The sequence below is a fragment of the Schistocerca piceifrons genome, chromosome 11, assembly GCF_021461385.2.
Source record: "Schistocerca piceifrons isolate TAMUIC-IGC-003096 chromosome 11, iqSchPice1.1, whole genome shotgun sequence".
Classification (NCBI taxonomy): Eukaryota; Metazoa; Arthropoda; class Insecta; order Orthoptera; family Acrididae; genus Schistocerca; species Schistocerca piceifrons.
The window spans coordinates 146,604,941-146,631,354 of NC_060148.1; the positions used below are offsets into that span (position 1 = coordinate 146,604,941).

The 26,414-nt window shown below is 41.6% G+C and overlaps 1 protein-coding gene across 2 annotated transcripts in view; it reads right to left on the minus strand.

Moving 5' to 3' along the window:
- Positions 1-521: 521 nt before the first annotated feature.
- The window catches only part of LOC124720110 (large subunit GTPase 1 homolog), a 171,788-nt gene continuing 145,895 nt past the window's right edge, over positions 522-26,414 (minus strand). For both annotated transcript variants that reach the window (XM_047245405.1, XM_047245404.1), the window contains exon 11: positions 522-753. In XM_047245405.1, the coding sequence (XP_047101361.1) occupies positions 651-753 (103 nt within the window). In that variant the 3' untranslated portion in view covers positions 522-650. The remainder of the gene's footprint in view (positions 754-26,414) is intronic.

Genomic DNA, 26,414 nt, shown 5'->3' on the forward strand with positions numbered 1-26,414 from the left:
TCATGTGTTTCGATGTTTGTTTAGGTGTAGCTCCCCCATACTACGGCGCAGTTACCTCGCAACGGACGGACGGACGGACAGATAATAATTGTCTGAAAATAAAAAATTAAACTTTTCACTCGAGGGAAGACTTGAACCAAAGACCTCTCGTTCCGCAGCTGCTTACCCTAAGCACGGGACCACGGCACTTCTGACAGCTCACATTATCCTTCACGTTGCCTATCTTTCGCACGGACTACTCAGTTTGTATATTTTGCTTATTTTTTTCATAGTTCCACACAACTTCTTCCTGTTTTCACGATTAATCCATGTTCAGTTTTTCAAGGCCTATCCACTGTGCCAACTTATAACTAAATCTGAGGGGGATGCGATGGGGAGGTTCCCTTGTGAGATAGCTCAGCCAACGAAAACACAGCCCAAAAAAAAAAAAGATCCGAGATCAGCTCCCAGCCTCACACAAAGGTTGAAGAATTCCTTTGTGTCATGTGTTAAGGAATGCCTTAATTGAGTAACACACTTGCTGAACAATGTTATTGCATTTATTCTTCCAAAAATCTCACATCAAAAATAGTGTATTCTGTTTACAAATGAAAGTTGCCATCAGACTCAGGTGAGGCAGGAAGCCAGACCAGACGGTGGCAGCAGAGTCGTCACTGGTCCAGGTGTGCGTACAGCCGCCTCAGCTTCTCGCGCCTGTTCCTCTTCTCCTTGTGGTTCTTCCAGGGCTTTGCGGGAGCACCACTGCTGCCCTCACTGGAAGCACACAAACGACACTGCACAACAACACACAAATCTCATTAACTGACATGATTTATCGTCAGCAATGTTCTGTTTGGGCATCCCCATTAACCCGTATACAACTTGACTTATTACTAACAAGTACAGATGGAATTGAAGTAATCCTATGACAAACAAATGAACAATTTGAGTAAATACTCAAGCAGTGGTTGGGAAGGGAGTGAGACAGGGTTGTAGTCTCTCCCCAATGTTATTCAATCTGTATATTCAGCAAGCAGTGAAGGAAACAAAAGAAAAATTCGGAGTACGTATTAAAATCCGTGGAGGAGAAATAAAAACTTTGAGGTTCGCCGATGACATTGTAATTCTGTCAGAGACAGCAAAGGACTTGGAAGAGCAGTTGAACGGAATGGACAGTGTCTTGAAAGGAGGATATAAGATGAGCATCAACAAAAGCAAAACGAGGATAATGGAATGTAGTCGAATTAAGTTGGGTGATGCTGAAGGAATTAGATTAGGAAATGAGACGCTTAAAGTAGTAGAGGAGTTTTGCTATTTGGGGAGCAAAATAACTGATGATGGTCGAAGTATAGAAGATATAAAATGTAGACTGGCAATGGCAAGGAAAGCGTTTCTGAAGAAGAGAAATTTGTTAACATCGAGTATAGATTTAATGTCAGGAAGTAGTTTCTGAAAGTATTTGTACGGAGTGTAGCCACGTACGAAAGTGAAACGTGGACAATAAATAGTTTAGACAAGAAGAGAATAGAAACTTTCAAAATGTGGTGCTGCAGAAGAATGCTGAAGATTAGATGGGTAGATCACATAACTAATGAGGAGGTATTGAATAGAATTGGGGAGAAGAGAAATTTGTGGCACAACTTGACTAGAAGAAGTGATCGGTTGGTACGACACGTTCTGAGGCATCGAGGGATCACCATTTAGTATTGGACGGCAGCGTGGAGGGTGAAAATCGTAGAGGGAGACCGAGAGATGAATACACTAAGCAGATTCAGAAGGATGTAGGGTGCAGTAGTTACTGGGAGATGAAGAAGCTTGCACAGGATAGAGTAGCATGGAGAGCTGCATCAAACCAGTCACAGGACTGAAGGCAACAACAACAACAACAACAACAAAAACAACTGCATTTCCACATACATAAGTAATTACCTCACTAATTAATTAATTAATTTGTATGTTTATTCACCATGTTTCTTATATCCAACCCAGAAGGAGTCAAGGTATAACTTACACCGACAATCACTGAAAGAAACTGTATATTAAACACTGATGTTTCTACAAACTTTGGCAAGAACTGCTCTAAGTGTTTACGTTTTAACCTTTACACATAAACCCTTCTTACTGTGACCCCACCCTGGGGCTCTAACCGAGCAGTCGAGAAGCTGTAGTGTCCTTTTTTTGATGTTTAAGAATCATGTGTGTGAAGTGAGTATAAAAATATTGAATACGACCAAACAGACCGGACTGAAAGTCAATTGTGAAAAAAATATAAAATTATTTACAAAAAACATAACATCACTACTATGGTAGGGAAAGACAATAAAGATGATAAACAATATCGCAGTAGAGAATAGGGTGAAATAAAACATTTATATCTTTGTATAACTATAGAAGATGGAAAAGATAAGTTATTACTCGCTCTTCTGCTGTTTCTGATTCTCATGTTACTATTGTTAGATAGATATTGTGCGTAGCATTGAACCCTAGCCGATGTTCCTTTTGTTCTTTCGACTAGACAATAAAAAAGGTGTGTATCAGGTTATTGATCGAAATATATGTGTAAAAGTGAGTTCATTGTATTATTTCAAGAACATGCCAGCCACTAATTGCAATGTTTTAATTGAAAAGAGAGAATAATTAGTATTTTTCAGCTACCGAGAAGACGAAAGCAGTGATCGCTGACTTGCAACAATTGGCCACCATTAAGCGACGGACTTAATATTAACTTTTCTTACAGCTTTCCAGAAGAGCAGAAGTGATAAAATCATTTTAAAAAATTATTTAATTTAAATCTCGAAAGTTCCACGAGCTAATTTTGGGAGAGTTCAAATACATTCAGAGATACCATTTGTCGTAGACCTGTGACCTTTCACCTTGACTGTATTCAGATGAAAACCAGTTATGATAATCTTGTAGGAGCCTGGCACTTATTTAAATTGACAACATACATCTATTTTGGTCTCCTATAAAATACTCTGCTTCTAACGGTCTCACCTACGTAAAGAAAATAATTAATGCTAACCTCTTATCTTACGTAGTACCAAAAAGCATAAAACCAATATAGAATATTTAAAAGAGAACCGTCAGAAAGCCCATGAACTGTGAATAATCGACAGTAAAGTTAATAACAGAAATCGAGACACATTTCAGGAGTGGGTTTAAAATTCATGGTGAAGAATATCACCAAAAAAATTCACTGATGACACGGCTATCTTCAGTGAATGTGAAGAAGAACAGTACGATATGTTGCAAGTAACAAAAAATCTAATGAATAAACACTAGGGACTGAGAATAAACCAAAGAAAGGTGAAATTAATAAGGGGTAGCAGAAACCATGTTACAATATGTAAAATACATTGTTATAAAAATGAGGTTACCAATGGAGTTAACTTGAAAATTGGGGACAAAGTGCACGAAATCAGCTACCTTGCAAGCAAAATAATTCGTGACGGGCAAAGCAATCGAGAACAACAAGGAGACAAGCACCGGCAGAGAACACATTTCTTACCAGAAGAGATCTCCTAGTGTCAAACACCGGCCTTAATCTGAGGGAAAAATTCCTAAGAATGTACATCTGGAGCACAGTATTATATGAAAGTAAGTCAGAGACAGCGAGAATACCGGAAGAGAGAACAGTCGAAGCATTTCAGATGTGGTGCTCTGGGAGGATGTTGAAAATTACCTGGATTTACAGGATAAGAAATGAGGTGGTTTTCAGCAGAATCAGAGGGGTGGATGATAGTACACGTTACAAGACACTAGAGGATAGCTCCTGGAGTACTAGAGGGACCTGTAGAGAGTAAAAATTGTACGGAAAGACAGGGATTGGAACATGCCCCACAAACACAATTATAATACAAATAACACTAGTAACAAAAGTAATAGCTTAGATTATTTTTTCATATCACCCTCTTCATCCCCATTTCTATGGGTGTCTAAACTCAACAGTAGATTGGATTTTCCCACATAATAGTCATTGTAGGGAGACCGGTAATTGACAGTACAAATGCAGCATCTCCTTCAAATTATAATATAAAAGAATACACAGAATACTTGCTACCGAGTACAGATTTTCACAAATGTTTGATTTATTAAAAATACAGTGCACTGGAATCCTTGCTCAGTTACAAACAACAAAATTGGCTCTGAGCACTATGGGACTCAACTTCTGAGGTCATCAGTCCCCTAGAACTTAGAACTACTTAAACCTAACTAACCTAAGGACATCACACACATCCATGCCCGAGGCAGAGTTCAAACCTGCGACCATAGCGGTCGCGCGGTTCCAGACAGCAGGGCCTAGAACCGCTCGGCCACACTGGCCGGCTACAAAGAACAAAAACAATCTTCTTAATTTTACACTTTCCAATCAGATGTGCACTACATCTGAAACTTCGTCACTCACAAGTAACCACTTCTGTTTTCTAACATTAATGTAATTTGAGTTGACACATTTGGGGAGGGGGAGTGCATTTCTCATAAGAAAAGACATCCCACACAAAATCCTAAATACAATCAGCAAGCAGTATCATTCCGAGCTGCAATAACTACCATAAACATACATTAAACAATGGAAATTCCAGGTTGGAATATCAACAATGCAGGAAAAGACAGATTGCCGTCTTTATGGTATGTAGCAATCTATAAACATTTATTAAAATTAAATAGACAATGTCAATGGATCACAGCAGATGGAGTGAGATCCAGAAAAGTAAGGATGTCACTGCTGAATACGGCAGCTTATACTGTAAGCACCATTCATCACCTACACCATTACATCATTGATGCCCTATCGTGCATGAGCTATGCTGCATTGATTGGAATAGTTGAACTTATAAGAAAAATAGATACAGAATCAAATACAAAATTACATACATAAAATTTTTTTGTGTCTCATCCTATTATAATTGCCAGAAGTAAAAGGAACAGAATGACAGGCATGCTGTAATCGCTATTGTGTGCAGGTTGCCCCCTGCGGGCATTTGTATTTGCTGCAGCGAGTACATACAAATGCCCTCATGGGGCAGCCTGCACACAATAGTGATTACAGCATGCCTGCCATTCAGTTCCTTTTACTTACATTAATTACAATAGGATTATACATGTAAAAATTTTATGTTTGTGAATTTGCATTTATTTCTGTAGGTATTTTTGTTATAAATTAGACAAAACCAATCAAGGTAGCATAGCTCATGCACAATTGGGCATCAATGATGTAATGGTGTAGGCAACGATCGAAGCTTACAGTATGAAATCTCATTTACAGCTCCCTCATCCGGCAGTGACATCCTTACTTTTACGGATCTCACTGTGTACGCTGCCACCAGCAGCCACAATGGGTATAGCATCGTGCTTTTTATTTATTGTAGCTTATATTCTTGATGTTGTGTAGCCATATTTTCATCCCCCTATACTGAATATGTGTTATTACGGTATTGTAGTGGGGAAATGCCTGAAGATGGTCTCACGAAAGGGCCGAAACCGGTTACCAACGAATAAAAATCTAAAAATGCAACTGACACTGTTCTTATTGGATTTTTAACAGAATCCAGCAGATAGAATTACATGGTATTAAATTGACAAGATATTCCCAGTTCATGTCACAAAAATTGAGGGAAAGATAAGATCAACTTTCTCCGCCAGAATATTAGTTGCAGTAGAAAATAAACTAAATGAGTTGTTAACCCTCAAGTAAGCACGCCGATTTTCAAAACAAGAGCAGGAGCGTGGTGTACAATTTCAATAATATAGTTAAAGTATGATGGAATTAAGTGCAAAGTTTACGCAGATTGTGTATCACGATCTGGAGAGGTATCTGCTTGGAAAGCAGATTAAGGAAAGAAAAGTGCGGTTTAACAATGAAATTCAGAAAATGATGAGGAAGCAAAGCCTGTTGCACTCTTGGCTGAAAAGAAGAGGATGCGCAAGTGACGATGGGCAAAGATCGGTAGAGATTTTTGGGTCTGTGAAAAGATCTATGCACGAAGCATACAAAAACCCATGAAAATTATTGTCTGTAAAATCAGTAGTACAAATGTACCATCATTTCACCATCAAACAGACTCCTGTATGGGTGACATAATAATAAACATCCTTGATGCAGAGAAACAACTGAAAGATTTGAAAGCAAATATGTCACCAGGTCTGGATGGAGTCCTAATTCAGTTTTACAAAGAATACTCGGCAGCATTGCCCCTTACTCACTTGTACTTATTGCCAATCTCTCACCCAGTGCAAAGTCCAAGCAAATGGAAAAAAGTGCAGGTCACTCCTATAAATAAGAAATGTAAGAGAAAAGACCTGCAAAATTACAGACCAACATTTTTAATGTCAATTTGCTGCAGAATTCTTGAACACATTCTGAGTTTGAATATAATATATTTCCTAAGACTGAAAAGCTTATGTCCACAAATCAGCACAGTGTTAGAAAGTACTGCTCACACGAAACGCGGCTTACCCTTTTCCCGCACGATATACTGTGAACTATGGATGAAGGGCAACAGACAGATTCCATGCTTCTAGATTTCCAAAAAGCACTTATCACGGTGCCTCACTATATACCATTAATGCAGGTACGAGGATGAGGAATAGGTTTCAGGTACACGAATGGCTCAAAGACTTCTTAAGTAATAGAACCTAGTATGTTGTCCTCGAAAGCAAGTGTTTGTCACAGATAAGATTATCGTCAGGTGTGCCCCAGGGACGTGCGATAGGACCACTGTTGTTCCCTATATACATTTGGCAGACAGGGTGGGCAGCAATCTGCAGTTGTTTGCTGATGATGCCGTAGTGTACGATAAGGTGTCAAAGTTGAGTGACTGTAGGGAGATACGAGATGACTTAGACAAAATTTCCAGTTGATGTGATGACTGAGCTTAGCTCTAAATGTAGAAAAATGTAAGTTATGCAGATGAGTAGGAAAAACAAAACTGTAATGTTCAGATACAGCATTAGTAGTGCTCTGCTTGATACAGTCACACCGTTTAAATATCTGTAATGCCACAAAGTGATATGAAATGGAACCAGCATACAAGGATTGTTGTAGGGAAGGCAAATGGTTGACTTAGTTTTATTGGAGGGATTTTAGGAATGTGTGATGACGACGACAACAACAACATTTGGTGTGAGAGGTGTTCAACTGCACGATTATCAGCACCCTTACAAATTCCCAACCTTTATACAGTCCAGACTCGCCACTTTCACTAAGATGATGAAATGCTGTGGACAACACAAACACCCAGTCCCTGAGCAAAGAAAATCCTCGACCCAGCCAGAAATCAAACCAGGGACCCCGAGATCCAGAGGCAGCAACGCTAGCCACAAGACTGCCAGCTGTGGACCTCTGTAAAGGAGACCTCATACAGGACACTAGAGCGACCTATTCTCGAATACTGCTCGAGCGTTTGGGATCTGCACCAAGTCAGATTAAATAAAGACATCGAAGCAATCCAAGAGATGCTTTGGGGACTCACATGGGAATTCCTGGAGGGAAGGAGACATTCTTTTTGAAGAACACTATTGACAAAATTTTGAGAACTGATAGTGGAAGGTGACTGCAGCACAATCCTTCTGTCATCAACATATTTTTTGCGTAAGGACCATGAAGATATGGGAAATTACGGCTCGTATGGAGGCATATAGATAGTCGTTTCTCCTTCCCTCTATTAGCAAGTGGAACATGAGGGGAAATGATTAGTAGTGGCACAGGTTACCCTCTGCCACACACTATATAGTGCCTTGGAGATTATGTATGTAGATGTAGATAAACTTTGTACACATGTAAAGAATAGCTATCTTTATGTTACCAAGCAAAATTACAGTTTAAATAAACAACAAAAAATAAACTCATACCAACAAAACTGCTGTTTAATTAAACAATTCTACCATAAACTTTCATAGGATCCCACTGCCGCAATGTACAACTGTTACCCCATAGCAATGACCCACTCGGAGCATTCCACAGCCAAATTCCACCAGATTCAGTCAAATACCTATTCAATTACTAATTGTCTCATAGACAGCATGTGAGACATTGTGAGACTGTGGTGCCAAATTTTTTCTCACCTAACTCGCTGTTTATTTTATATGACTACTACTCACTTGGACATATCACAACACAAGTTATCATTGCATATGACAGCATAACTTATCACTGCATTAGCCGAACTAATGAATGACGGGTTAGGTATGGATTCGAAATTGTAAAACAACAATGGAACGCAACAAGAAAATGTTATTTGTTGTCGGTGCACTTCATACATAGGTGCGCCCACTCAAGGGTTAATTTGTTTGGAAGATCTCAGTAGTAGGAAAGAAACTGATGTCATTTATCTGTCTGGAAACCATATAACCACAGCAACAGAAAACCTTTACCCATTATCGCCCATTGCCCTCGACTAAGGACAGCGCATTTTTCTATCATTATTACAATATATGCTACTCCAAAACAACATTGGGCTTTTGTTGATGTAAAATAAGCTTTGAGTCAACAATATATACAACTGTTATCTCTCTGCTGCAGTTATTCAGTTGAAGATTGTTAACATAAGTGGAGTGTTTTTTGAGAGCCTGCAGATTATTTATATTTTTATTTTTGTGGCTGCATCTAAGGTATGAATCACTCCCATTTTCTGGCTGTTGTTGAGATAATGTTTGGTACTTATCAGTGCAAAAGTAGTTCATTACATTTTGTGTCTCAGTACATGAAAACTTGCTGTCCTAATTTGAGGACACTAGGTGTTTTTGTGGTAAATGTTACATTTTTTGGTCTTTACAGATTTCTTAGCCATGGCTCAGCACATTTTTAAAACTGTTGAAGAGGCAACAGAATACTTATGAAGAAATAGAAGCAGACATAGTAGCTCTACCTCCAGATGTACATAAGCAGACCAATGAGGAAAATACTGAAGATGACTTGTTAGGAAATACATATGTGAGCAAATATTGCAGGTACTTCTGAAATTTTACATGAGAGAGACAAGACATTCATCATGTTTTTTCTAACAGAGCCTGTGGAGAGGAAATTAAATGGTGTGATCAGGTTCTGAAATATTCATTTCCTAACTTAGAGAAGAAAATTTCTTGTCTGTCAAATGAACTGAAAGAAAAGCTGTATGGTCTCACTCCCATGCAGGTTTTTGAAGGACTCTTTTCAGCAGAAGTTGTAATCATGATTGTAGAGGAAACTGAAAAATACAGCAGGGGATTTAAAAACAAAATAAATTTTTCAGTTTTACCTGATGAACTTGATCTTTACTGTCTATTGTAAGTTGTCCAGTGAAAGAGATTACTGGTCTGAGAATGGTGTTATCAGTGTTCAAATAGTGAAAGATGTGATGAGCCATAACAGGTGTCTTGAACTGGAATCAATAATAAATTTCATTGATAAAGAAAAGGCCAATGAAAACAAGAGTGACAAATCTTCCAAAAATATTAAGTTCAATATTATGCCATCAGCAGAGGCTCTGGTAAAAAATTCTCAAAATTGGGGAGTCTTTCAGGAAAACCTGGCAATTGAAATGATTGTGAGATATTATGTGCATCACTCTGTAACGCAGTTTATCAGACTGAAGTCCATATGCTTCGGATATAAACTTTGGGCCGTATGTGGTGCTGATGACTATTCTTACAATTGCTTACTGTATTCCAGGAAGGACAAGAGTGATGACAATGCAAATCTACAACAGGGTTCCAAAGTAGTTTTGAAAATGTTGACCATTATTGATGAGCTGAACAGTTACAAAGTATTTTTTGACAATTACTTTACTAGTCATGACCTGCCAATCCAACTGAAGGGAACTGGGATTCCATGCAAGTGGAACTATAAGAGAAAGCAGAACAAGGAAATGCCCCTGTCATCAGATAATGTTATTAAAAAGAAAGAAAGAGGATACTTTGAGTTCAGATTTGACAGAGAGAAGGAAATTTTGATCATAAATTGGAATGACAACAAGCGTGTTAACACTAGCAACTAATTTCAACACTGTGCTTCCTACTGTCAAAGTCCAATGTTGGAATTCATCCCAAAAAGAAAAGGTCAGTGTTCCACAATCATGTGCATTGAATATATACAAAAAATTTCATAGGAGGCATCAATCTTCAAGGCTGGCTAATAAAGAAACATACCACTGCAGTGCATGGTAAAACCTGGTACTGGTGCCTTTTTACGAGAATGGTAAATGTGACTGTTGTGAGTACATACTTGGCTTTCAAGAGATGCAATGAAGGAACTACTCTTTCAGTGAAAGAATTCAGAAGACAGACTGAGAGAACAAACCTGAAGAAAGGTCTTGAAATGAGGTCAGCTACGGGAAAAGATAACAAAACTCATCTCACCTTCTAGGAGTAATCAACTGCCAGATTTTCCTGAAAGACTCCCAAATTTTGATCATTTTTTACCAGAGCCTCTGCATATGGTGTAATATTGAATTTAATACTTTTGAAAGATAGACGGTATTACCAGAGCTGCACATTATCCAGAAGCATGAAAAGCAATGACAATGGCAATATGATAACTGCAAAGCAAAGCTGAGAACATATTGTGGGAAGTGTAATGTTACACTCAGAATGGAATGCTTTCCCAAATATATCAGGCCTTAACAAAATTTCAGTTTTGGAGAATTTCTAGATTAAAACTTTTGTAAATGATTGTAAAATAAATAATAATTCTGAAATGTTATTTTCAGTTTATTGTTGCCAATTTCTTTATTCCTTGTCTTTTTCGTAGCAAGCAGTGTGCTGACAAAACAACTGCAAAGTGCACAACGTCCTCAAATGAGGATGGCCAAAAATTTCACATTTAGGCAACAAGTGAACAAAATTTCTTCGTATTTCCATACACTGGGTTGCCAGGACACATTTTTTCCAAAAATACAGAAAATACATTAACAAAAAATAAATTGGGCAGAAATGGGTTAATATAGGTGGTTATAAATTAGCTGAATGGTCATGTAGATCAAATATGAATAAAACAGGCATTGTTACATTCATAAAAAAAGTGAAAGTAAGTCAGTTCTGTATAGATCAGGATACAGAAGGATGAGGTTACGAGTTAATACTGGGTGATGTAATAGTTGTGATCATTAGAGTATATACATCTCCACTGATTAATTGGGAAATTTTAATTAAAAATTTTGATGGATTATTGTGCTGTGTGTCAAACAGAAAGAAGAAATTATTAATCAGTGATGACTTTAATGTAAATTTCTGGAATGCATCTGACAGGAAACGTGATCCAGAGATGATGGTGATGAGAGGTAATGTATTCATACAGAGTCACACGACAAGTGGAAGTTAAAGAGATTTGTTTGTTTTGTTTTCTTTTGTTTTGCTTAAGGGCACAAAAACAACTAAGGTCATATGTGGCCATTTCAGAACGTCAGAATACTAATACAAGAAAGATGTTAAAAGTGACTAAACATTCAGCCCAACCGGCAGAAAGGAAGACAGCTAAATACAAGGACTTCCTTTTAGAGAAAGATCCACAAAATACGCTGTACAGACAACCGAGGTCTGGAACTAAAGATTAAATGTCCTTCACCATACTGCTACAAAGGATAAAAAGTAACACACAGCTGACAGCAAGTTAAACTGATGCATACCTACCCTATGGTAAACACATTTTCAGATCTCTATACACTGTTGCTGGCATTAAATAACGTAGCTCTATGTACAGTTGAGAAACATTCAAAGAAAAGAATGAGGCTGATTAGCAACACAACAGCTAAAGAATTAAATAAACCTTGACTGGAGTGAAGTTTACAATGAGCCGAATGCTAGCTCCAAAGTTCATCACATCTTTGTGAGTTTGTAACCATTTTTTAATGTGGTTTTCAAGAAAAGATAGTTCAGTGTAAGACTGAGAAGTCACTGAGGAAACCTTTGATCCCTATTGTTATCAAAGGATCTTCAAAAAGAACAGGGAAATATAATGATCCAGAAATACTTGCATATTATAAACAGGACGGTAACGTATTAAAGAATGTTGGCTGAAATTGACAGATCAGACAATAAAATAAAATCAGTACAGAACATTAAAAAGGACACAGAGAGAAGCCACAGAAGATGACGATCATTTCTCTTAAAGAGAACATGAGCATTATGGAGAATGTGCACGTGTCGCAGATATTTTTAATATGTACTTTTTAAAAATATGTAAGAAAATTGGTGCAAGTACCTCAGAAGATAAAGCAAAACAGTACATCAAAGCATTAGTATACAGGACATTCAGTGAAATAAAAATTAGCTCCACATCCCCTTCTGCAATAAGGAGGATCATCATGCCTTTAAAAAATATAATTTCACATAATATGGATAATGTCTCCAGTGAGCCACTAAAAATATGTGGTCCCACAATATGTAATGTTCTTGGTCACTTTTGTAAGGTATCAAACTCGAGCATGCTGAAATATGCCACTGGTACACCTCCCTACAAGCAAGGCAACTCCACAGACATCAATAACTATAACCTACAGTCATCCTTACATCATTTTCAATTTTTTTTGAAATGTTAATGACTCCAGGGTAGTCACCCACCTGAGTATAATGGGATACTTAGCCTGGATTTCAAAACAGCTAGGCTACAGAGTCAGTTATTTATACATCTACTGAGCACGTAATTAAATCTTTAAATGATTAAATGTCACTAGTTGGAATGTTCTGTGACTTATCAAAGGCATATATGAGAAGTTTTTATAGAATACTTTGTTCAGCGGACACATGGTTCAGCTCTCATTTTTTAAAAAAAAAAGCAGAATACAGAAAGTTACCCTAGGCTATCTGAATAATATAAAGAGGTGTACCACAGGGTTCCACTGCTGCTCCACACTGTTCGTGCTTCATGTTATCGATCTCATATTTTACTTGAATTGGTAAGGACAATTCGTCCTGTTTGCAAATGATACATTGTCGTTGAGTTGAGCAAAGGAGCAGCAACAGAAATAAATAATAAATACTATTTTCATAAAAAGGTGCTAGCCTTTAACTCCCCCCCCCCCCCCCCCCCCCCCCATGAACCATGGACCTTGCCGTTGGTGGGGAGGCTTGCGTGCCTGAGCGATACAGATGGCCGTACCGTAGGTGCAACCGCAACGAAGGGATATCTGTTGAGAGGCCAGACAAACAAGTGGTTCCTGAAGAGGGACAGCAGCCTTTTCAGTAGTTGCAGGGGCAACAGTCTGGATGATCTGGCCTTGTAACATTAACCAAAACGGCCTTGCTGTGCTGGTACTGCGAACGGCTGAAAGCAAGGGGAAACTACAGCCGTAATTTTTCCCGAGGACATGCAGCTTTACTGTATGATTAAATGATGATGGCGTCCTCTTGGGTAAAATATTCCGGAGGTAAAATAGTCCCCCATTCGGATCTCCGGGCGGGGACTACTCAAGAGGACGTCGTTATCAGGAGATAGAAAACTGGCGTTCTACGGATCGGAGCGTGGAATGTCAGATCCCTTAATCAGGCAGGTAGATTAGAAAATCTAAAAAGGGAAATGGATAGGTTAAAGTTAGATATAGTGGGAATTAGTGAAGTTCGGTGGCAGGAGGAACAAGACTTTTGGTCAGGTGATTACAGGGTTATAAATAGAAAATCAAATAGGGGTAATGCAGGAGTAGGTTTAATAATGAATAAAAAAATAGGAGTGCGGGTTAGCTACTACAAACAGCATAGTGAACGCATTATTGTGGCCAAGATAGACACGAAGCCCACACCTACTACAGTAGTACAAGTTTATATGCCAACTAGCTCTGCAGATGATGAAGAAATTGATGAAATGTATGACGAATAAAAGAAATTATTCAGGTAGTGAAGGGAGACGAAAATTTAATAGTCATGGGTGACTGGAATTCGTCAGTAGGAAAAGGGAGAGAAGGAAACATAGTAGGTGAATATGGATTGGGGGCAAGAAATGAAAGAGGAAGCCACCTTGTAGAATTTTGTACAGAGCATAACTTAATCATAGCTAACACTTGGTTCAAGAATCATAAAAGAAGGTTGTATACCTGGAAGAATCCTGGAGATACTAAAAGGTATCAGGTAGATTATATAATGGTAAGACAGAGATTTAGGAACCAGGTTTTAAATTGTAAGACATTTCCAGGGGCAGATGTGGATTCTGACCACAATCTATTGGTTATGAACTGCAGATTGAAACTGAAGAAACTGCAAAAAGGTGAGAATTTAAGGAGATGGGACCTGGATAAACTGAAAGAACCAGAAGTTGTAGAGAGTTTCAGGGAGAGCATAAGGGAACAATTGACAGGAATGGGGGAAAGAAATACAGTAGAAGAAGAATGGGTAGCTCTGAGGGATGAAGTAGTGAAGGCACCAGACGATCAAGTAGGTAAAAAGACGAGGGCTAATAGAAATCCTTGGGTAACAGAAGAAATATTGAATTTAATTGATGAAAGGAGAAAATATAAAAATGCAGTAAATGAAGCAGGCAAAAAGGAATACAAACGTTTCAAAAATGAGATCGACAGGAAGCGCAAAATGGCTAAGCAGGGATGGCTAGAGGACAAATGTAAGGATGTATAGGCTTGTCTCACTAGGGGTAAGATAGATACTGCCTACAGGAAAATTAAAGAGACCTTTGGAGAGAAGAGAACCACTTGTATGAATATCAAGAGCTCAGATGGCAACCCAGTTCTAAGCAAAGAAGGGAAGGCAGGAAGGTGGAAGGAGTATATAGAGGGTTTATACAAGGGCGATGTACTTGAGGACAATATTATGGAAATGGAAGAGGATGTAGATGAAGACGAAATGGGAGATAAGATACTGCGTGAAGAGTTTGACAGGGCACTGAAAGACCTGAGTCGAAACAAGGCCCCGGGAGTAGACAACATTCCATTAGAACTACTGATGGCCTTGGGACAGCCAATCATGACAAAACTCTACCATCTGGTGAGCAAGATGTATGAGACAGGCGAAATACCCTCAGACTTCAAGAAGAATATAATAATTCCAATCCCAAAGAAAGCAGGTGTTGACAGATGTGAAAATTACCGAACTATCAGTTTAATAAGTCACAGTTGCAAAATACTAACCCGAATTCTTTACAGACGAATGGAAAAACTGGTAGAAGCGGACCTCGGGGAAGACCAGTTTGGATTCCGTAGAAATGTTGGAACACGTGAGGCAATACTAACCTTACGACTTATCTTAGAAGAAAGATTAAGAAAAGGCAAACCTACGTTTCTAGCATTTGTAGACTTGGAGAAAGCTTTTGACAATGGAATACTCTCTTTCAAATTCTGAAGGTGGCAGGGGTAAAATACAGTGAGCGAAAGGCTATTTACAATTTGTACAGAAACCAGATGGCAGTTATAAGAGTCGAGGGGCATGAAAGGGAAGCAGTGGTTGGGAAGGGAGTGAGACAGGGTTGTAGCCTCTCCCCGATGTTATTCAATCTGTATATTGAGCAAGCAGTAAAGGAAATGAAAGAAAAATTCGGAGTAGGTATTAAAATCCACGGAGAAGAAACAAAAACTTTGACGTTCGCCGATGACACTGTAATTCTGTCAGAGAGAACAAAGGGCTTGGAAGAGCAGTTGAACGGAATGGACAGTGTCTTCAAAGGAGGGTATAAGATGAACATCAACAAAAGCAAAACAAGGATAATGGAATGTAGTCGAATTAAGTTGGGTGATGCTGAGGGAATTAGATTACGAAATGAGACGCTTAAAGTAGTAAAGGTGTTTTGCTATTTGGGGAGCAAAATAACTGATGATGGTCGAAGTAGAGAGGATATAAAATGTAGACCGGCAATGGCAAGGAAAGCATTTCTGAAGAAGAGAAATTTGTTAGCATCGAGTATAGATTTAAGTGTCATGAAGTTGTTTCTGAAAGTATTTGCATGGAGTGTAGCTATGTATGGAAGTGAAATGCGGACGATAAATAGTTTGGACAAGAAAAGAATAGAAGCTTTTGAAATGTGGTGCTACAGAATAATGCTGAAGGTTAGATGGGTAGATCACATAACTAATGAGGAGGTATTGAATAGAATCGGGGAGAAGAGGAGTTTGTGGCACAACTTGACAAGAAGAAGGGACCGGTTGGTAGGACATGTTCTGAAGCATCAAGGGATCACAAATTTAGCATTGGAAGTCAGCGTGGAGGGTAAAAATCGTGGAGGGAGACCAAGAGATGAATACACTAAGCAGATTCAGAAGGATGTAGGTTGCAGTAGGTACTGGGAGATGAAGAAGCTTGCACAGGATAGAGTAGCATGGAGAACTGCATCAAACCAGTCTCAAGACTGAAGACCACAACCACAACAACAACAACAACAACAACAACATTGGAATAACTGCTACCGTATAGTACAGGAGGCAACAAAGATATAGAAACATAGATGACACTTCTATTGGCAGACAATAAATACACTGAAGCCACTGCCATTTATGATGCTGCCCTGCACATTACAAAAGGCAGTGCACAGTTCTTAATACACTATGTCACCACCACAGATGGCAATGCGTACTCTACAGTGTGCCGGCCCCGAGGCCAGCGAGGAGCTTTTGCAGTAGGACATTCCGTTCCTCCACCCATGCTGTTGACGACTGACTGACTCACTCACTATATTGATGGGCCTGCCTTGGTGCGAGGTATAGGAGTTTAAGCTTGGATAAGCTGTTCCTCCTGAATGCTCTCTGTTGGGAGTGTTTTTCTTCCCAGTTTGGATTGGCCTCTGGTTTCTGTAGCTGAAGAACTATCTGGGCTGCTTCCGGCGGCTTCTTGTTGTTCTTCTCTTTCTTGCTGCTTCCTGGCTGCCCGAATTCTATCTTCTTCGGGCGGGAGACGTTCACTGGGGGCGTCTGTCATCTGTTGTTGAATGTGCAGGACTGCTCGGTCAGTCACGTACCGCCAGTCCTCGTCGGTGAAGATCGGGTGCTTGTTGATCAGCTCCAGATCTGCACGCCTGACGAGTTCCCTCCCATGAAGCTTCTGGTTCAAGGGTTCATACCCCCAGTGGAAAGGATAAGGTTTATGAGGTAGGGGAGGTATGTTGTCTACTGCTGTGAAAGGGTAAGGATGATCATGATGGGGGTAGCTACCGTCGCGCGGGAAATCTGCGATCTTGGTGAGGACCTCCCTCACACAGTTGTTGTTGGGGAGTTCGTCTTCTTCTTCTCCCTCGGTCTCCATCGGCACTTCCTGCGTCGTCTGCATTTCTGCAGAGACAGGAGTGACGACTGCTTCCGAGGGGGCCGTCTCCTTGTTGTCAGCAGTTTTCCCCGACTACACGACCACCTCCCTAGCAACCTGCGTTGCCGCGTCGGCCAGGGAGGCGGTCGTCTGTGTTGCCACGTCTACCCCCGTACTGGTGGGGGTCAGTGCCACGTCCAGCGTCGTGTGGGACACGAGGTACAGGGCGACCCTTAGTTGAGTCACCTCCTGCCGCGTCTCTTCTAGTTCCGCTCTCTCCTCCGCCATGGCGGATTTGAGCGCGGTGATTGCATCCTCGTTGGCTTCCCGCAGTGCTTGGCGGAAGGCGTCCATGTCGTCTTGGTGGCACAGCCCGCTTCCCCTACTAAGGTAGGAGGGCGGGGTGTCCACCTTTTCTTCTTGTTGGGTCACCTCTTCGTGTGTGGTGACCAACTTCCGCTGCTTCCACGTCTTCAGATAGCTGCAGCTGTGCGCGTTTGCAGCGTGCGAGCCACCGCAATTTACGCACTTAACACACACAACCATGCCGTCGCATTCCCTGGCTGTGTGTCCAAGCTTTTGACACTTATAGCACTGTAATTGTGCCACAGGCTTCCGCTTCTTGTTCCTGTTGCTGCAACCGTTACTCCCGACTGCACTTAGCAGGAGCTCAACAGCAGCATCAATCTTGCCTCTTCCTCCTTTCCTACTTCTCGGCATGGCGTTGGGCATTGGCGCGCGCGAGCGACGGTAACAAAGTGGTGCCTGTTGACAACTGCTGGATGGTCACTGTTGTACCTGAACACACTGCAATACGTCCCCCCAAGACATACCACACCCGCTCAGTAGTTTTTAAGTCAAGGAACGGAAACACCGAGCCACTTGCTACGACAGATGTCTCAATTGGAGAGCCGACTATGTAGGTAAGTAGCTGAAAGTTGTAGCTAACTGTTGCAAATAAAACATTTTTTATTTTCACAGTGTTTCCCATTTTGCGGCTGATCAGAACTTACTTTCCGAATACCCCTTGTATTTCAGGATGTTGTTTAATTATCTCAGTAAAGCAATTTCTTACAAAAGTAATTATTAAACGCTCAAGTTCTTCCTTATAGTACTTTGGCTCACAGATTGCTATAACCTGCTCCACCAATGATTTCATCTCTCTTTTTCCGTAGGGATATGAGTAAACAATTTGGCCTGTTTAGCTTATTTCAATTTTAAACTATTATCAGAGTCTTAACAGCTTCTGATTTATGTTCCCAGCATTAGAAGACAGAACATTAAACAGAAAAATGTGTTCATAGAAGACTTCTGCTATCTATCAGAGATTTTATCTTCATGACTAGAGTGTCATACAGTTTTATGACTGTAATCATCCCTTTCTATGCCAAAACAAGATTCATTTAAGGGTAATCCATATCATTTTTCCTTCTAGTGATGTAAATATCTCTGTTACTCTCAAACACATATCATTGACAACACATTTCGTTTGTGATCAAATTAGATTACAGTTAGTATTCCCAGCTTAAAGAGATATCTGCATGTTATATGTACGTGAACGTCACACGTAATTCTATTTTCTTGCGTGCAATGAATATTTTTTGTCAAAGTGAGGAAGTTACCTCAGAATATTATCCCGTAACACTTCAGTGAATGAAAATGTGCAAAATATGTTACCTTACAGACTGACAGTATTATGGAAAGTTGAGTTGCAGGCAGGAACAACAAAAAGGCTGTTCAAACAAGTTTCGGGCTTGCAGCCAGTCGTCGCTCAATACTTCGCACGATATTTCAACTGGGCACCTGCCAGTCATCTTCAGGTGAGCCGTCGCAGACTGGCGAAAACGTCCTCCGTTCCGCAATATATAGCGTACTGTAACTATTCTGCACATGCGTCGAAAACTTGATAGATGACACACTGCCTGTCGGCAGCGCCCTCGCTGGTGGAATAGCGAAACTGCGTTGATCTTTGTCGCGGCCGTCGGCGCACCCTGTCGTCTTCGATTAGAGCAAATCGTGGAGATGATGGGATTCCATGCACTGTCCAGCTGGTAGCCACTGTCACGGTTTAACAGAGTTTCCGCCAGTTGTATTTCTACGGATTCTTTGATAATGGAGTCCCAGAAAGACGTTGCTGTGGACAAAATCATTGTTTTCTCATACTTCATTGAATGTCCAGTAGAAATACAATGTTCAGCAATAGCGGACTTGCTTGGCTGCAAAAGGCGGGTGTAACGTCAATGTTCAGTGCAGCGTTCTTTCACAGTGCGTGTGGTTTGACCTATGTAAGCCGTACCACATTGGCACAGTATCTTGTAAATTCCGAACTTCCATAGTAACAGATTGTCCTTAACTGATCTGACAAGGTCCGCAATCTTTGATGGTGGGCGGAAAACCACTTTTACCTGAAATTTTCAGACGATTCTTGCTATTTTAAACGAAGTGCTGCCAACAAACGGAAGAAAAGCTAAAGATTGTTCGAGCATATTCTCCTCTTTATTCACTTCCTGCTTCTTGGTTTTAACTGTTAGTGCCCTGATAATCTGCCGGATGGAATATCCATTTTCGCTGAACACTGTCTTTAGATGGACGAGTTCTTGAGGTAAGCTATCTAGAGCGGAAACAGTATGAGCTCTATGAACAAGTGTTTTAAGCAAACTCACGGTTAGCGATGGGTGATGGCAACTCGATGCTTGCAGGTACAAATCAGTATGACTGGTTTTCTGGTAACCTGAATGCCCTAGAGAACCATCATTCTTCCTTTGAACCAGGACAGCCAAGAAAGGCAAACAACCATCTTTCTCTATTTCCATGGTGAACCGGATGTTGCTATGAATGGAGTTAAGGTGATGTAGAAACTCCATTAATTTATCTTCTCCATGAGGCCACACTATGAAAGTGTCATCCACATACCTCCAAAAAACTGTCGGTTTCAGGGCAGCTGATTCAAGCGCTCTCTCTTCAAAATCCTCCATAAGAAGGTTGGCTACCAAAGAAGGCAGGGGGGCAACCCATGGCGACACCGTCACAACAAAAATGCTATCAAACAAGTAAGCTTTAAGCCAAAGAGGCCCTAATTGGAATCAGACAACGTACACACACACAGATTCACATACACTCACACAAATGCAACACACCGACACATTCTCTCATTTAGACAGCTCCTCCACCTGTGCCATTCTGTGGGGTCGACGATTTTTACTGGTAAAAAAATGAAAATGGAGCCGATTGCACCTCTGAAAAGACAAACATGGGGAAGGGGAACAGTGATGCAATACCGCCGAACGGTGATTTTACTGCTTTCAAAGATTCAGAGGTCAGTATACACTCGCAACACCGCACCTCACGACACAGTACAAACTGGACTATCAAAACGATCATGCTGGTCAGTATTCTTGGATGCACTCTATGCTCCCACTTCTTTCCATAAGAGGGTGCATCCAGAATGTGTACTCAGATGGAATCTGTTGTCATCTGAAAAGAGCACACGACCCCCACTCTCACCTGTACGATCCCTACGCCGTAGGGACCATCGCAAACTGTGCAGTCTCCGGTGTCAGTGGAACACGATGTGCCGATCATCGGCCAAAGATACCGCTCCCACAAAGTAGCCATGCCACTGTCGAGTGAGAGACTGGGTGCCTTGCAGCACTGTTAAATGTAGTTGCAATTGTGCCTGCTGTCTGACAAAGGCTACTTCTCGCCTACTGCGCAATGTAGTGGCTATCTGCTGCCGTAGTCGACTGTGGTTGACCGTTTCCTCTCCTTTGTGCAGTAGTGCCTGCGTTCCGCGGTTTGGAAAGCTCCCCTGTGGACGGGAAAAACGGCTGTTGTGCTCCCTGGGCAACACTGTCCTCCATCCAGTTTCGTGATAATTCTTCCCCGTACGAAGTCATCCGATTGTTGTCTCCTGGCTAAAGTGTTTCGAAGAACACTGCCACATTGCACCGTAACTGCTCACACACTGTCTTTTCCCATTCCTCCGACTGCCTCATGTTGTGAAGCTGGCCCCATTTGGCGCTATGGTCATGGTGACCTCACGCGATGTGACATTTAACTCGGATGCACAACTGCGAGACTTCTGGAAAAATGATCCCACACTTCTGTTCGTTTCCACTAAGTTGTTATTGCGCTGTGTTACTTTATCCATCTTGTCTTCAAGTTTAGCAGAGTTGTGTAGTTAACCTGTTACACACACACACACACACACACACACACACACACACACACACACACACACACACACACACAGAACTCGTACATACAGTGTGTACAGTACCACAGTCTCCGGCTGCCTAGGCCACCTCAGCAACCAGAGACTGGTCGTGCGTGTGTGTCAGTTGCGTTTGTGCGAGTGTATGTGAATCTGTGTGTGTGTACGTTGTCTAATTCCAATGATGGCCTCTTTGGCTTAAAGCTTACTTGTTTGACAGCCTTTTTGTTGTTCCTGTCTGCAACTCAACTTTCCATAAATCTGTCAGTCTGTAAGGTAACATATTTTGCATATTTTCATTGACTGAAGTGTTGTGGGATAATATTCTCAAGTAACTTCCTCACTTAGGCAAAAAATACTCATTGCACACAAGAAACTAGTCAGAATTATGTGTGGCAATCACATACATATAACTCACAGATATCTCTTTAAGCAGCTGGGAATACTAACCGTAACCTGATTTAATCACAAATGAAATGTGTTGTCAATGATATGTGTCTGAGAGTAACAGAGATATTTACAAGTACATCACTAGAAGGAAAAGTGATATGGATTACCCTTTAATGATTCTTGGTTTTGCATAGAAAGGGATGAAATATCCAGTCATAAAACTCTGTGACAATCTAATCATCAAAATAAAATACGTGACAGGCAGCAGAAGACCTCCACGGTTTTTTGTTTTATGGACTAGAGCAATGGTCCAAGACACATTTTTCTGTTTAATGTTGTGTCTTCTAATGCTGGGAACATAAATCAGAAGTTGTAAAGACTCTGATACTAGTTTAAAATTAAAATAAGCTAAGCAGGCCACACTGTTTACTCATATCCCTACAGAAAAAAAGAGAGATTAAATCATTGGCGGAGCAGGTTATAACAATCTGTGAGCCAAAGTACCACGAGGAAGAACTTGAGCGTTTAATAATTGCTTTTGTAAGAAATTGTTTCACTGAGATATTTAAACTGCATCCTGAAATACGAGGGGTATTTGGAAAGTAAGTTCTGATCAGCCGCGAAATGGGAAATACTGTGAAAATAAAAAATGTTTTCTTTGCAACAATTAGCTACAACTTCCAGCTACTTACCTACATAGTCGGCTCTCCAATTTAGACATCCATTGTAGCATCATAGCTACTTTCCAATACCTCATATTTCTTTCCAGCAATTCTCTTCATTGGTCTACAGCTTGTTGTCTATGCCAAAATGTTGTCTTCATAGCTAGTGGTTCATGTGAGCAGAGACGAAACTCAGAAGGAGCCTATTACAGGCTGGATTGTGCGTGATCGTACACTTCCCATCGAAAATGCTGCAAGAGCATCTCCACCGCCCTTGCAGGTAAAAAGAGCATTATTTTATTTTCCAAATTTTGCAATATTTTTCTTACAACTACCACTGTGCCTCAATGGTGTGAATTATGTTACATAAGCAGCTCCGCAGCACCAGGGATGGATTCCACGCTGAGTTCCGCTGAGCTAGGGACGTTATCCACGGGCCTGCCGAGCAAGTAACGCTTTCAGAAGGTTCAAAGCCAACCAGTGGAAGAGCACAGATCGGTCACATGGGGCGTGAGGGTCGGCCGGCGACAGTGGCTGCAGTAGCGAACTGCTCTCTCATCTACCAGCATCCTACCCTACGAACGTGTCTACCTGGTCTTGCCGTCGAGGTTGAAATGCTCCCCTCCACTATGTGCGGTTCCCTCAGCATGCCAAGCAGACGATAGACCAAATGTATCCTGTAGAATAGGTGAAGGAGAATAAATCTCCATTTTTCAGCAATTCTGTTTTTCATTACACATTCTAGAGTGAACAGGATCAGCCCTGGATGCCCACTTACACTCCTTAACCCATTTTGACAGGTACAGGTGGTGCCCTGAAGTGGGATCACCACCGTTAGGTCTACCCGACCTTTTCTCATCTACTAACATTAGCCGGTAGACACATACGTGCCCGGCAGTGCATATCCGTGGGTTACGTGTCTGCCTGTGCCAGAAGCGGGCCTGGCGCTTTCGCACACTAATTTGTGTGCCGAGTGCACCTGCCGCAGCAATCAGTTGAGACGGTTAAGTAGTGCCACCGAGCGTGCTATCAGATGCACGCCTTTGGTGCCTGAAACGAGCAGAGGTGCAATGAGCCACCACAGGCCACGTCGAATGCCATCACTGCCTACGCTGCTGCTGCCAGTGCATCGCTCCTGAGACTGCTGATGCCCTTGTGACTGCCGCCGCCGCCTCCGCCTCCTCCGTGTGATGTTAAGTGTTGCTCAATGTCATCTGCTAGTTAACAACTCCAGTGAACTTACACTGAGGGATCTTTTTGTCGCCTAGAACAGGGGTCTCCAAACTACGGCCCGCGGGCCGAAACCGCTCCCCGAGGGGGCCGGCAAATCGGTCTGCGTTATCTGGCTGGACATCCCCGGTATCCGGCCCACCAGATATTTGAAGTGGTACCTATATTGCCAACAACTGAGTTTCGAGGCTTATCGCGACCGATACACCGCGACATTGTCGGACACAGTCATGCAACAGAACTATCAAATATATGCTCTGGCTCTGCTACTCGCTACAAGATTACATAACTAAACTTATTGTTGTGCCGCTTGAAATAACAATGCGTTGACATTCTCTGCCTCTACGTCTTGCAGTAATAGTGTTTCTGACAATGATTTTGAGATTTCGTTAACTTTGTATTCCTGAAGAATGTGCAGTGACATACCTTTTTGTCGGTGAAACTCGCCAGGTACGTCCACCAATCAAAATCATGTAATTAAATAAATATCGTAGTTCGTTTCAGTGTCAGCTATTCCCACAACCTTAGATTTTTGCGATTTCATCTTTCCTTTAGCCTTACATTACGGTGATCGTGGAGTGCTAGGGTGCTTTAATCCCACTAGGTAGATCGTGGCCCTTATGACTTCGTGGAGGAGTCAATGTGGCCCGTGGACTAAAAAGTTTGGAGACCCCTGGCCTAGAATAAAGTGCCTGAAACAAGCAGATAACTGACGATGGTCGAAGTAGAGAAGATATAAAATGTAGACTGGCAATGACAAGGAAAGTGTTTCTGAAGAAGAGAAATTTGTTAACATCGTGTATAGATTTAAGTCGTTTCTGAAAGTATTTGTATGGAGTGTAGCCACGTATGGAAGTGAAACGTGGACGATAAATAGTTTAGACAAGAAGAGAATAGAAGCTTTCGAAATGTGGTGCTACAGAAGAATGCTGAAGATTAGATGGGTAGATCACATCACTAATGAGGAGGTATTGACTAGAATTGGGGAGGAGAGGAGTTTGTGGCAGAACTTGACTAGAAGAAGGGATCAGTTGGTAGGGCATGTTCTAAGGCATCAGGGGATCACAAATTTAGTATTGGAGGGCAGCGTGGAGGGTAAAAATCGTGGAGGGAGACCAAGAGATGAATACACTAAGCAGATTCAGAAGGATGTAGGTTGCAGTAGGTACTGGGAGATGAAGCAGCTTGCACAGGATAGAGTAGCATGGAGAGCTGCATCAACCCAGTCTCAGGACTGAAGACCACAACAACAACAGAATAAAGTGAGACCCCTTTCGTGTACAACTGTTCGGTCTCAGTCCCAGTTTAGTAACTGTGCCCGATTTACATCCTCACCGACCGGCAAAGACGATAAAGTTGGCTCCCGATGCTGCAGCTGTGGCCTCAGACGAGCCTGACACGTGACTTCACTGCAACAGCAGACAAGCACCCTGAAACAGGAGCGGCTTAACTTGTAAACGTGAAGACAGAGCCACCAAAAATGCTGCAACTCCACGCCCTTTCAGGTTGAACGTGGAAAACTAGTACCAGGTATAGCCAGTATGCTTCCAGCGGTAACTTTTATACCTTCGTTTGCTGCAAAGTCAGGTGAATATTTAACAATATTTTTGCAAAATCGTCAGGGAAGTGGGACGTGCATGCACATGGCCGACCATTTTTTGTTAAATGTCACCAAGCTGAATCTTTGGGCAATGCGTAAACTTATCTTGAGCCAGTAGACGGATTGTGGGAAGCACCTACTTTTGAGTTCTTGACAAAGGGGTTAACAGAGTGCTGCTCTGACAAGCACGGGGTTAGCTGTTATCATAATCAGTTGTCTACCCTTAGACAGAAAAGTGCAGAAGACTTTGAAGCATTTGCAGACAGAATTATGGCAATATCTTGTCGCACATACACCCTAGGAAGAGACAATACATACAACGAAGTGTTCAATGACGAAGCTGAATCGAGACCAATCGACGTATTCACATGTGGAATCAATCTACGTATATCGAGTGAGATAAAGGTAGCCTCCCCCACCTCCTTGCACGAAGCAGTCAGATTTGTTCTGCCAGGAAGTTTCAGATTTGATCTACCGCATGAGGAAGCTGGAAGAACTGTATCAACCCCCACACGCACCAGCGAAGTGCAACATGTGTCCATTAATTACACAAACTGCCAAAGAGGGGGGAAGCCCAACCATACAGCTAAGAACTGCTGGGCTTCCTTCTGTAAGAAATGCCATACAATTGGACACGAACAGGATTGTTGCCACAAAACAAGTGGCCGAATTCCCCCAAGAGGAACGTGCCAGCAGATTTTTAAAAAGAAAAAAAAAATCATTCAAAGATGAGTACTGATACATGGGGAAATGAGCATGCAGCAGGTTCTGCCAACGAACCTCAAATGGTTCAAATGGCTCTGAGCACTATAGGACTTAACATCGGAGGTCATCAGTCCCCTAGAAGTTAGAACTACTTAAACCTGGCTAAGAGAAGAAGGTGCCCGCTCCCGCACCCGCAGTGGGGGGTGCACATCACCACGCAGACAGACTTTCTGCCGCAAAAGGACACGGGTACTCAAACGGACGCCGCCCTGGAACCTGTAGCAATACAGGAAACGGGGGATACGCCCACAGACGTGGCACCGTCCTCCCCTTCCCCAACTCCTGACAGGGAGGGAAAACATCAGGGGAACAAGAAGAGGCTGGGGAACTATGTACTGACGTAATCCCATTCCCGGACAGCACCGACATGCCGAAGGTGCTAAAGAAGATAGCCACCACACTGCAGTACGGGCGCTACGACACCCGCAAG